This window comes from Anguilla rostrata, chromosome 3 (assembly GCF_018555375.3).
Source record: "Anguilla rostrata isolate EN2019 chromosome 3, ASM1855537v3, whole genome shotgun sequence".
Taxonomy (NCBI): Eukaryota; Metazoa; Chordata; class Actinopteri; order Anguilliformes; family Anguillidae; genus Anguilla; species Anguilla rostrata.
The window spans coordinates 71,673,000-71,686,036 of NC_057935.1; the positions used below are offsets into that span (position 1 = coordinate 71,673,000).

The 13,037-nt window shown below is 48.1% G+C and overlaps 1 protein-coding gene across 2 annotated transcripts in view; it reads right to left on the reverse strand.

The window, feature by feature from the left end:
• Window positions 1-12,757, reverse strand: part of cacnb4a (calcium channel, voltage-dependent, beta 4a subunit) — a 52,199-nt gene extending 39,442 nt beyond the window's left edge. Inside the window, exons 1-2 of one of the 2 annotated variants that reach the window (XM_064329657.1) lie at window positions 12,587-12,757; window positions 11,005-11,088 (exon numbers count right to left, since the gene is read on the reverse strand). In XM_064329657.1, the coding sequence (XP_064185727.1) occupies window positions 11,005-11,088; window positions 12,587-12,649 (147 nt within the window). In that variant the 5' untranslated portion in view covers window positions 12,650-12,757. Of the gene's footprint in view, window positions 1-2,329; window positions 3,005-11,004; window positions 11,089-12,586 lie in introns of those variants that run through there. The other variant, XM_064329656.1, reaches the window with a different exon arrangement.
• Between the last annotated feature and the right edge of the window lie 280 nt (window positions 12,758-13,037).

Sequence of the window (13,037 nt, forward strand, 5' to 3'; positions counted from 1 at the left end):
CGTTTATACAGCTGGATATATACTGAAGCAATGCAGGGTAAGCATGTCGCTCAAGGTTACAATGGCTCGTCTCATACCCGGGAATCAAACCCGTGACCTTCAGGTTACAAGACCAGCTCCTGCCGACCAGCCCGTTATCAAACCAGTACAAACAGAGGCGTGTTCTCTCTGACCAGTCACTGCCAGAGTCTGCACGTCTTTCGATCAACCAAAAAAATGGCCGTCGGCCCATTGAAGTGGACGCCATTCAGACGATGTGCGATTTCAACACGTGACCAAAAGAGGTGTGGCCAAAACAGGACGAAAGTGTCTTTAACTATCTCAGCTTTAAGAACTGATCACTTTTGTGTGGTCAGTGTACAGTAAGAGCAATGTACCTGTAGCTAAGATTGAACAAGTCACTTTGCGTGGAGTTTTAGTGCTGGATCGCACTGAAGGTCCTGAGCTCTGAGTAGCAGTGAGAGGAGTTATGGCTGAACGCACTGAAGGTTGCTTGTAAAGGCAATATTTTTATTATCTAGAATAGATCACTCATTCTACACAGAGGACGCTACTGTTCTAGGAAAGGCCTCGGTCTGACCACAGTCTCCACAACATTAGTGTCTCCTTAACATCGACCCCTCTACATGTGAATTCATTATGTAAACCTGCATCTGCCAGTCACGGATCAGCTCCCCTCTCATAAACAGCCAAAACAAAAATAAACAGAGAGGACACACTCAGGTGTTTCCACCCGATACATCATGTCCCAGAATGCAACTATAGCCCCAACCAACTGGCAGGAAGATGCCAGCAACGCTGTGTGCTATTCGCCTCACTGAAGAACCGCTGTGTGTTAGCTAGCGCAGCAGTTTCTTAGTAAAAACGTGGGGGAAAAATAACTATTTCCTGCATATATTGATCAGCACATTCCAAGAAGCAGAAGCAAACGTCCCCTAAATGTAAGCACTGGCCTTCACACAGACCAAGCCTGGAGGCTGTGTTTTCTGCAGGAGTCGCATTCACAGGTACAGAGCTCTGCTGGCTAACTGGAGGACTTTCGGAGGAAGGCTAGGTGGCCCGACCCGAGGGAAGTGTGACCCGTGGCGCTCTGTTCCTGTCCCGTGTTGTTTTGGAGGGGGGGCGGCTCTCGTGACCAGATGCCCCGGCCGGCGTGATGTGCAGCTCTGGGGTTCAGATTTTGCGATGCACTGCGATCGAAGAGGGGCCTCATCATCATGCCATTCCAGGCGAAATGAGAGAGATGGAGGGAGAAACAGTGGGCTTATTAGAGCTCCCTCCCTCTCTCGCCCCTCTCTCCCTCTATCCTGCTTTCTTTCTCTCCCTCTCTCTTCCCCCCTCTCCCTCTCTCCCCGCTGTCTCTCCTCCACTTGTGTCTTCCGTTTTCCTGCTTTTGTAAGCACATTTACCCCGCTCAGCTCCCACACCGATTTCTCTCTCCGATTCCCCCCCACCACCTCCCTACCCCCCCCTCATCAGCGTGGGGGAAAAGCCAACGCCGATGTGCCTGAAACCCGCAGGCTCTTCCGTGATCCCACCGCCACCACAGCCGCCGTATTTCACGCCAGGGCAAAGCTCCCTGCAGGCCCCGGGGATCCTACGGCTATCGGTAACCGGGGGTAACGGAGTGAGAGGGGGGGTCGGGGGGGGGGGCACTAATCTGCATTCCTGCCCTTCTACATCCAACCGAGCTGGGAAAAAAGGGGGGAAGCACAAACTGCCGTGACGGAGGAGGAGGAGCAGGCTCAAAAAAAAAAAAGAGGAAAAAAAGGGACGCTGTCCCTTTAAATAACACACAGCTGCAGCTAACGGCTACAGGAGGCTACATAATGACACGTTAAGCAGTCACAGACCTAGCAGCAGCACGCTAGCATTCCGTCACCAGTAACCCCCACCCCCAACCCCCCACCCCACCCCCCCCAGCTGCACAAATATGTCATCAGGTGCAGAGAGAGAGAAATCCAACCGTACCAGAGACCCCTTTCAGGTCAGCGGCATTGGCTGATTTAGGATGAATGGTTCCCGTTGTCCGGTCCCCCCCCCCCCACCCTCGTAACCCCCCCACCCCACAGCTGGGGGGACGTGTGGCCTGGCCAAACGGCCTCAAACGGGAGACGGGGGATGGGGGGGCAGGTGACACCGCGCGTCCCCCCCCCCCCCCCCCACCCGCGCACGGAGCCCCCTCAGTGTTCCGCGAGGGGCTCTGCTTAGCGCCCGGTTCGCTCACCCGCGCGACGGAATAAAAAACCCCCCAACGCTGGCGACCCCCCGCTCCGCACGCACACACACACACACACACACACACACACCCCGGCTCCCCTGCACTCACCGCCTCCGAGTCTTCGAATCCATGCAGGTACAAATTGTCGTACATGGAGGTCTGATATTCCGAAAAGCACCACTCCGCGAATGAAGAAGGAAAAAAAAAAAAAAGAAAACAGGACAGGAATAAAAACCACGAGAAAGAAAAGGATGGATGGGGGAATAACAACCCCCCCCCCTTTCCACCACCACCAAAAAAAAAAGATACCTCTCCAAATAAAAAGAGAAAGAGGCCTGCTCTGCTTGTCTCGGGCCTGAGAGTAGATCTGATGCGTTTCCCCCAAGCCTGGCCGCTGCTCATTCACATTATAAGGCAGTGAGGTTATTCCCAGAGGCAGTCCACACCAGGCATTTTATCTGCCTTCCAAATACAGAGCAGGAGAGCCAATCCTTCCTCAATCAGAGCCTGATGACAAAGCGAGGAGGCAGGCCGCCGATTGGCTGGCCGAGCGAGGGGGGCTGGCCGCCGATTGGCCGGCTCAGCGAGGAGGCAGGCTCCTGATTGGCTGGCTGAGACGCCAGTCAGCTCGGAGGAGCGTTCTCCTTGACTGTGAAAGGAAGAGAGGGGGGTCTGGAAAGCAGCATTTTTTCTCCCTCCCCCCTCCGTTCAGCTGCCTGTATTCCTCTTCCCTCTGTTTCTCCCTTTGCTTTTTTCTTTTTCCTTCCATTCAATGCTCTCTCTCCCGCTCTCTCTCTCCCTCTCACTCTCTATCTCCCCTCACTCTCCTCTCTCTCTATCTCCCCCCTCTCTCTCCCTTTCTCTCCCCTCTATCTCCCCCCTCTCTCCTCTCTCTCTCCCCTCTATTTCCCCCTTCCTCCCTCTCTCTCTCTCCATCTCCCCCCTCTCCTCTCTCTCTCCCACTCTCTATCTCCCCCCACTCTCTCTATCTCTCTCTCCCCTCACTCTCCTCTCTCTATCTCCCCCTCCTCCTCTCCTCTCTTTCTCTCTCCTCTCTCTATCTCCCCCCTCTCCTCTCTCTCTCTCTCTCTCTCTCTCGTTACTCTTCCAGGAAAGGCTGATAATGCACAGGGACAGATAATGATGGCATGTGTGTAGCCCTCCCCCGCTCCCCCCCCCCCCGGTCCTAACCCCACTGAATTTCACCCTCTCACCCCCCGCAGACTGTGGCATGTGTGCACGGTGAAAACAAAATGGGAAAAATTCCTGCACCTGAGCAGGAAAGGAACCTGTTCTTTCCTTCTCTCTTAGTCTATCATTTTCTCTCTCTCCCTCTCTCTCTGACTCTCTCCCTCTCACTTACTCGCTCACTTTCTCTCTCCCTTTCTCTCCCTTTCTCTGAGTCTATCACTTTCTCTCTCTCCCTCTCTCTCTGACTCTCTCCCTCTCACTTACTCGCTCTTTTTCTCTCTCCCTCTCTCTCTCCCTTTCTCTCCCTCTCTCTGAGTCCATCACTTTCTCTCTCTAACTTACTCTCCTCCACTCTCTCTCTTTCATTCTATCCCTTTTTACCTCTCTCACTTACCCTCTCCATTTCCCTCTGACTGTATCCCTTCCTCTCTCCCTCTTTTAGTTTTTCCCTTTCTCTCTCTCCTTCTCTCCCTGACCCTCCCTTCCTCTCTCTCTCTTTAACTCAATCTCTCTTTCTCTCTGACTCTATCTCTCTCCCACTCTTGCTTACTCTGCTCTCTCCTTGTCTCTGGAGCACCTATTATTAGTTTGTTTGGGACAAAAGAAGTAACAAACTTTCAAAAATAAATTATTTAAAAATAGTTTGACCTGAAATTCCTGCAGCTGCAGCCATTTTCGTAAATTCTTCATTGAAAATGTAGTTATTTTACTCACTTATAAGATTGCTTATAACTACATATTACTTACAACTTCCGTGTATTGTAATTCTCTTAAAATCTTCCTAATTAGGGATCAGCCTGGGCATTTGAGTATAGGTCTTTTCCCATTTTTACCTTTTTTTGGGAATACAACAATTAAAAATTTTCCCAAAATACAATACAATTCACTGTTGGTTTGCTTCCCTTCACAGTCTCCCTTACACACACCGGGCAGACTAACATCTAAAAAAAATATGGCTTTTCAGATATTAAGCGCCATTCTGTTCAATCCATTAACACAATTCTCAAGGGCACTGGTATCTTTAAAGCTGTGCACAGTGAGGAAACTGAGCAGTGCATTCTGCAGGGTGGTCCATTTTAAACCCCCTTATACAAGCCCCCCAATTATAGAGCCAGGGGTTCGAATCCCAGCCGTGGAGCTCTCTGTATTCCGATCCCAATTCTAGTTTGACCCTTTCTGCTCTCCCGCTGTCTAAATAAAGTAACAGAAACACATACACACACACACACACACAAACGAGGAGGGCAAGCTATCTACTGTTCTTTTTAATTTTGTGCAACCACTTCACCACAAAAAAAATCTGCTTCAAACCTTGAAAGGTGCAAACATTCCTCACCAAATCAAATTCTGTTTAGGCAATGAGGTCACTGCTACTTACAGCTCAAAACCACTTTCCCTACGTGTGACGCTATGAAAAGCATGGGAAACCAGCGCCCTCTAGTGACTAAGACAGCAACTGCATCTTGCATCTTACTGCGCTTGACATAACTACACTAACTACACATCCACATTCATTTATAAAATAATAACACATACAACAAATCTGCAATGCACCCTGGGGCTCTCTGTGACTACCCACCTCAGTTCTACCACAGAGTGTCTATCCCTCCACATCTTCCCAGATGTCTCAGCTGGTCATCCCCAAGGGGATTGTGGGAAGGGGGAGGAGAGGAGGGCTCAGAGCTCATCCCCTGCTGTCTCACACACAGTCCAGCTGCTCCCAGAATGCACTATGTCGTCCACAGCACTGCTGACGGTGGCATTTCAAACTGACGGACACGCCGTTGACCACCGCAGCGTTTCTCGAGCTCTCTGAGCCGCTCAGCCACAGCGCAGAACAGCAGCGTTGCCGATTCTGTCATGCGGCGCTCTGCTTCTGAGGGCAATGTCGTGGAGCGGGCAGCAGAGGGCGCTGTAGCACAGCAGCGCTCTAACAGCCGTTCATTCTGCCCCTGAGGTGACTTTCACACCGAGCCTGCCGCTTTCCAGGGTCTCCACTCCAGCCCCGAATATTGCCCAAACCACCGCAGACTGGTTGCCTGTTGGATGCTAATCCACCATGCATTTCAATGAGGAAATTCAGTCTGAAGTCACAATGTTAGGACTGGTTGCAAGCGTTCACATTGCAGTTTTTTTTTTTTTAATGTTCACAGTCATAAGTTGCTCTTAAGCTCTTACACTATTATCCTATGGCCTGGGTTTTCAGCATGGGTCTTTGAAGGTACTGTAGGGGGTCCCTAGTCAGACTTGTCAGGCAAAGACTACACATATAGATTTGGGAAAATATTTCAAAACAGAAAACCCATTTTAGGTACAACCTTTTTTAACTTATAATGGGGGTCCCCCGGATGCCTTTGAGCCTGGGAGGGGGTCCCTGGATCAGAAAAGGCTGAAACCCCCAGTCCTATTTCCTAATCCAATGGGAAACATGCATGCATTGGATGTTAAAAGGAATGGACCTTAGTAGGACTTGTGCTGGTGGTGGGTATTGCTGATGCTGCCTAAGGTTCAGTTCAAATCCAGACGAAATCAGTGGCAACTGCGGTGGGACATCCTGCGTGCCAAAGGAGGAATGGCAACGATCTTCAAGAGGTAACCCATCAAAGCCCAAAACAGAGACTCCTCTCAATCAATCAGACACCTGTGCTCTGCTAACATCGGCTACACAGTCCTCCAGCGGTGGTTGCTGATTGGAGAAGCACTTCACCTGAGAAGACATGTGTTTAGTCCTCGCCTTCTTGAACTGAGGTTAGGATAACGGGGTCCGGCCAGTTCAGTGCCTAAGATCTCCACGAGCCAGCTGAGATAACGTGGTAGCCGTGAACGTCACAGCAACTGCACAGCACAGCTGACCTCGTGCCTTCCAGAGAGAACCCTTGCTAATTTGCTCCCACACAAAATGAGGGAGAAGGCGGCACGGATGGGGCAGGCCTACAATTATGAGTCAGTCTGAGGGAACTCGATACGTCAGGGAAGAGACGTTCTCAATCCATAACGTCAGGGCCGCCCGCCAAACCCTGTTCCCGGAGATCTCCCATCCTGTAGGCTTTCATTTCAACCCTAATTTGGCATGCCTGATTCTACTAATTAGCAGCTCAATGAGATCTCTAGCTGTTGAGTGAGGTGCGCTTTGTTAGGGTTGGAGTGAAAACCTACAGGATGGTAGATCTCCAGGAGCAGGGTTGGGTAGCCCAGACCTAAAGGCACTGTATGTAGATTTTTTACCCAAATTTCCAACCAGTAAGCTTACAGGTGAAGTGTCTGTGGTGATTTCCGTGTCTGAGATTCAGCCCTACGATGTTCTGCTGCTGTGGTGACGTTGGTGTTCTTGGCGCTCGTTTCCTTGGTTGTGAGCAGATTGTCAATGTGGCACGGCCGCGTCGAGCGGGGGGGGCACGCAGCTCAGCTCCGCGGGGGGGGGGGGACGGTGATTCTGCCAGGAGCCAGCTGCCCTTGCCCGGCACTCCTCCAGGACCCTGCTGAGGTTGACATACTGCTCCGGGACAGGCCATCGAGGCACGGCCAGCATCTCCTTTCCGTTTGGAGTGAAGTCGGTGCCTGAAGTGGGCCGGTACTCACCGGTATGCAGTACCGCCACTTCGAAGTTTTACGCTTCGAAGTGCCGTGACTTCTCCTTGCGTACCAGCCCTTATGGCAAGCTCTTTTCCTCCCCCGTCCAACCATATTCTCCCCCCAGTAAAAGTCTGTTGTAGGCCGCAACGGACCGGTACCAGGACTGTGTACCAGGACGTCTACGTTTTGCTCAGAGCACCGCCACTTTTTTCTACTTCGAGCACTGAGTGAAATATTACCGTCCCTTGACCCCCAGATCCTGGCATGGTAGGATGGACTTCAGGTGCATGTTATGCCAACCATCAGAGAAAAGGGCAATCTGCTCCTCTTCTGAATCACTGCATCTCTGTTTTTTTCTCTCTCTCCTTCTCTCTCCAGGGGGAAAGCGTTTCCGCTCCAGCGACGCCCAACAGGAGCCTCATCGTCACGTGCATCAGTCGAAGAAGACGAGGGTCAGGCAGATATTTAAACTGAGCCATCTGCTGAGGAACGCATCCTTGTGTACTGACAGGAAAAATACATCAACCCGCTTTAATGTAGAAATGGAGGGCAGCGTCTCCTCTGGCCACTCTGCTAGCTCATTAAGCTACCTTAGCCTCAGGCTAAGAATACCCTTGGTACCAATGGGAAAACTGGGGCATTTGTCTGTCCTACAGGGCAAATAACACTTCTAAAAATCCCACTGGTCACATTTAGATCCATCAATTATACCGTTGCCAAAATGCTGAACTAGTTTCCATTGATAATTTTAACAAATATATTCATATTAACTGCAGAGGATAACATATTTCATTTTGCACTCTGTGGCCTGACTCGTAATTGATTGTTTGACTGTTACCATGGGACTTGACTGTCACCATGGGAGCGAAGAGAGAGATCTGAAAGAGGGTCACGACAGAGGTGGATGTTTGTGATTATGTCCAACAGTGCCAGAGATACTGTACCAATTATCATAAATGGGAAAAACATCGCCACAGAACATCCCCCATAGAACCCAACTGCACATCTAAACGTTGTTGCCATAGACGCAGAGAAGACGGGCTTACCTCAGTTCGGAGACGGCCGATCGTTTGACTTTTAGACGTCATTACCACTTTCCACCTCATGGTGTCAGCAGTGAGATGAAAAAAAAATCCTGAAGGTCGTTCAAGGGTTTTCCAAGGGACACGGAAAAGGTCCTTTAGCGCACGTCTCACGTCCTGTGTAATCTGGGCCTTTTTTGTGAGGAGCTACACGCTTTCTTTGTCCCTTCCTCCCCAGCGGGACCAGATCTCATTACGTTTCCTTTCCCCACTGGGATCACGGTCTAATTTCCAAGCGTCAGTTAATGTCTGTGTGTGCCCCACAGAACTAGTTCAATCTCACATTAACCGTTTGAGGGGAGGCCTCAAATCAGACAAAACCATATTCTCACATATTCTCACAAAAATAGATTAGCTGGTCAAGTCAAAGAATAATAAGTTAATGTGTGAAAAGTAAAATAATGCTGAATTAAATCCTGAAAATGGCTAAGGCTGTTGTTGGCTCAGAATAACCGTGTGTAGGCCCTGAAAAACTGTTAAATGGAAGCAATCCACATATTAAATTCCCTAATGCTTCACATGGCCTCAATGTTAAGCTATTTAACAAAACAGACTCAATGAAACAGACTAGAGTTGAAACACTTCTGCAGTTTTGTTTTACACCAAACAAGTCACAGAGCATATGGATAGTAGTGACAACATCAAAGTCTAAATGGGAACACTAACCTAACTGAGCAAAATGAGAACAATGGTCGGTCTGTTCTACAAGTTTGGAAATGCAGTTTTATGGGGCTACCTCAAAGATGGAAACCAGCTGGAAATCATAAGTGCCTAAACTAGTGTACCCCTGCCTCTGCAATAAGTTGATTCAAGACGACCAATCAATTCCAGCCTCTATTGCATCCATACATTGCATAAGCACTAAAAACAAAGACAAGATACCTCAGTTTAACTGTTTTATACATCTGCACTGCTCCAAGATACAAATCTGTGTTTGACTTGTAATGACACCTAAGCTTATTTTTAAAATGTACATTTGCAGTGATTCTACATCAGTAAAAATATTATCTTTTTTTAAAGCACCTTTAAAACACTCCAGTTTGACGGCGATGACATTACGTGAACCTCGACTGTCTGAACAGCACAGAACAGCAGAAGATCAACGGGTGGAATCCAACACTCCAGACAAGTGTCCTTGTGAACATCCGCAAAAATGACAGGCTCAGCGTTCCCATGGAAACCCTCTGTTAACCCATCAAAGTCAGCGCCGGTGGTATGTTTTAAAAAAAATCAACAACAAAACGATCCCATCAGAAGAGCACGTGCAAGACTGATCGCTCGTCCACAGTCTTGTATGAAGACCAACAAAGAGCAATCATCTGTCAGCAGAACACCAGAGAGCTATCAGTGGCAGACCATGTATCCCCCACAGTTTGACATGTAGAGACTGGATAACCCCGAATTACTTATTAATTTTGATTTATCAGTAGGAATGTAATAAATGGTGAGGTTACCCCTCTACAGAAGAGCTTCGGCAGACATACATGCCTCCAGTTGCCGATGCATGCAAGGAAAACTTAGAGGAACCCGAGGGAACATTTCAGTGGTGAAAAGTCAGTGAAACGCTGTCCAGGCATTCAGGTGAAAACCCAGCTCCATTTGGTCGAAACGTGGAAGTTTTCTAGCCGAGTAGGATGTAGCCAGGCTATATTTGGGTATAACCTGAGCTATACTGGGGGTTGACCTAGTCCGTTTGTGTCAAAAACGTCTCCCAACCTAGATTAACACCCCCCCACACCCCCACCGGACTCGGTAGGTCAGCTGGTAGCACGTCTGCGGCCACAGACGAGACGGCAGAAGGCACGGTTATGTTTTGCATGTTTTGCATTTATTTGTTTTGCAAGGAAAATCGATTACGGTAGCACGGATTCAAAAGCAGTCCCCGCTGACAGGGTGTTCCTTGCTTCTGTACGTTACCCTTTCGTTTTTGGGGGAGGGTTAAACTGCACTTTTTATGTGTGTAAGATACTTCCAACATATACAAAAAACAACACCAATGTAGCACAACACAACAAAATACGTCACAGCCACAATATCTGCTGTTCTAATAACTTCACTGAATATAGCAAGTGATCGTGTGGGAACATAGCTGTCAATCACCATTTAGTAGCAACTGATTAATCGACATTTAAGAGGGAAAAGGTGTAATGTGATAACTGCCTCTCACATAGAACCAATGAGGGCTCCACTGACCTCATGAGGAGAAATGAGTGAAAAACTTAAGTTTGGTGAATTTAAAAACAACAGAGGTGTCAATATCTTTAGTGTCCACCATTTTCTGCAAATGTCTGCTCTTTGTTTCATATAAAACTTACCGTGATCGTATACTTCTTTTTGTTGGCATTACATTCTTCAGTACAATATTTGTTGCTTTCTGTCTTTAATTGCAGTCAAATTTTAGATTTTAATAACCCTCTGCTTGTTTCATAAGCTGCGTCAGGTTTGCTATTTCAACAATTTGAGCAAGTTAATGCGTGGAATGGAACATAACCTAGAAATTGTTTGTCAAAACCATGCTTGTGAGGGCATATATATGGTGAATCTCTAATTTGACCATTCTGTACAGAATCTGCACAGCATCTACGTCCATGCAGTAAGATCTTTTGTATGTGGGCACATTTCAGTGACGCACGATAACCCAAAATAGCTATTAAATGCATATGCCTTGTGACTTTGCCTCAACTTGGACTGTCATATTTAAGCAATTGCTAAGACTTTTTAATCTTACATGCAGAATGCTGAGTGAGGTGTTCAGGCAGACCCGTGAAAACGTTGTGCGATTAACAAAGAAATGTCAGCATGCTTTATTAGAGGTAAAATGGTTGCCAAAGCCACAGTGGAAAGGGCTCTAAGGGTCCTGCCACAGCGTTGGACACTGAGTAAAGTGCGCCCTGGAGCAGAGACAGAGAGCTGTGGAGGCCCTGCGGTCCCTCTCACCTGTCGCAGGATGAAGCTGGTGGAGGTGGTGCTGCCGTCCGACCTCTTCAGCCGACTGCGCCGAGAGTAGGTCCCTCTGTTCACCTGTGTGAGGGCACAAGCAGCGCATCGGTCAACTCAGCGGACAAGGGCACTTCCCAAGAGCACTTCACAAGGGCACTACCCAAGGACACTTCACAAGGGCACTTCCCAAGAACACTTCCCAAGGGCACTTCCCAAGAACACTTCAAAAGGGCACTACCCAAGGACACTTCCCAAGGCCACTTCACAAGGGCACTTCACATGAACACTTCCACATCTAGATGCCCCACCTGTCAGTGTCACTGGCATCTCTGCCTTGAAACAAGGCACACGTGTCTCTCCCCCACCCCACCAGCCCCCCCCCCCCCCCCCACACACACACACACACACACACAAACCTTTCGGCCACACTCTGAGGGTCATGTTACCTTGCCCAATGACATTTCAAACATTAATTCCTCGCCATGGTAACATATATAGGCACAGCTCTGCATGCAGGGACGTGTCAAGCCGTATCACTCTCAAGCAGCCGGAGAGGAGAGCCAGGACCACCACAATGTTATCTGGGCTACCAGCACAGTCTGCAGCCAGGCTACACCCCTCCAGAGTGACCATGGAGAGTGGACTGCAGTCGTGGGCAAGTTCTGCTGTGAAAATGCTAAATCCTTCCTTTCATTAATGCTTAGCATGCAAGGCAAATTTGCGGAATAAAAATACATGATTTATGTCCTTTCAAAAATCTCATGAATACCATCTTTGCTGTAAAAAAATCAGTTGTGCTGTGATTCTCGCTGTACTTAAAGGTAAACTGAACTCTCCATAAAGTAACCGTGCCATTTTTGGAAATAACTGAATTGCACTATTCTACAAGCTTTTAAATAAGGCCACCTTAACTAGGTCACCTCCACCCAGTCAGTTTGCAAACAGAAATCCCATTTCTGGCAGGGTCAATGGACATTGATGATTTAAATCGACCTTAACTACATTAAATACAAACAAATACACATAATTAGATTTTAATTTGACAGACGAATGGGCCCAGTGCTCCATGTGTACTGTATATTGACTGACAATTGATCTTATTATATTAATCTTACTTTTACGTTATTCATAGTAGGTAATCAACGAAGATGGTTGGTAGATTTAGTCATTGATAAAATTTATCAATTCACTCGTCTTAAAGATGTTCCGTGCGCTGCAAATGTTTCAGTCGATATTAACTTTTTTTAAAACAAATCCCTCAAAGGTTGAATACTGCTATAAATCCCGTATCCAGCTTTACCGACACTGTAGTACAGGCGTCAGCTGATACAGAGCGCATTTCCCCAGTAACTAGAAAGATAAGCTATACATTTGCTATCGAGGAAATCCTATTCTGTGAAAACGAATAGAATAGAACTTTACGCGCTGTGTCCAAGAATTTCCTGCACAACGCTTCTTTACGTACTAAACAAAATTCAGTTGACGCATACACAGAACGCCTGCAGTACAGTATTTTGGCGGGAGTCAGAAAGGCTGCAAGGGCAGCACGAGAGCATATCCCTCGGTCTGGATTCTTTACCTGAAAGATGGGCGCTTGCAGCCCTTCACCGATCTTATGGCGCGTGTAGATGTGTCGGGACATCTCTGCCAGTTCATCGGTCCAAGGGGGCGGCTGCCTCTCTGCTCCAGCCCACTGGAAGCGCTGCGGACAGTGGAGTGCTTCCTCCAGCTTCGCCGTCCTTTCTCTGACTTCACGCGCCGAAGTGATGCCGCTCCGCGTTTCCGACGAGTTTCGTTTCCAGAGGCTGCCAGCTGTGGCATGCGCGCGGCTGCACGTTGCTCAGCCAGCTGCTCGCACCTGACACCGCACTGATGTATCACTCTTGAGATTTTTTTTAACTCTTCGGGCATTTTATACATACAACATAGTTTATTTCCTGCTGTAAAGGTACTAGTAAAAGTATTTTCAATGCTGCAATTAATGTATTGTAAATCACAATGCCAGTATTTTGCTCAACATATAACCCAAA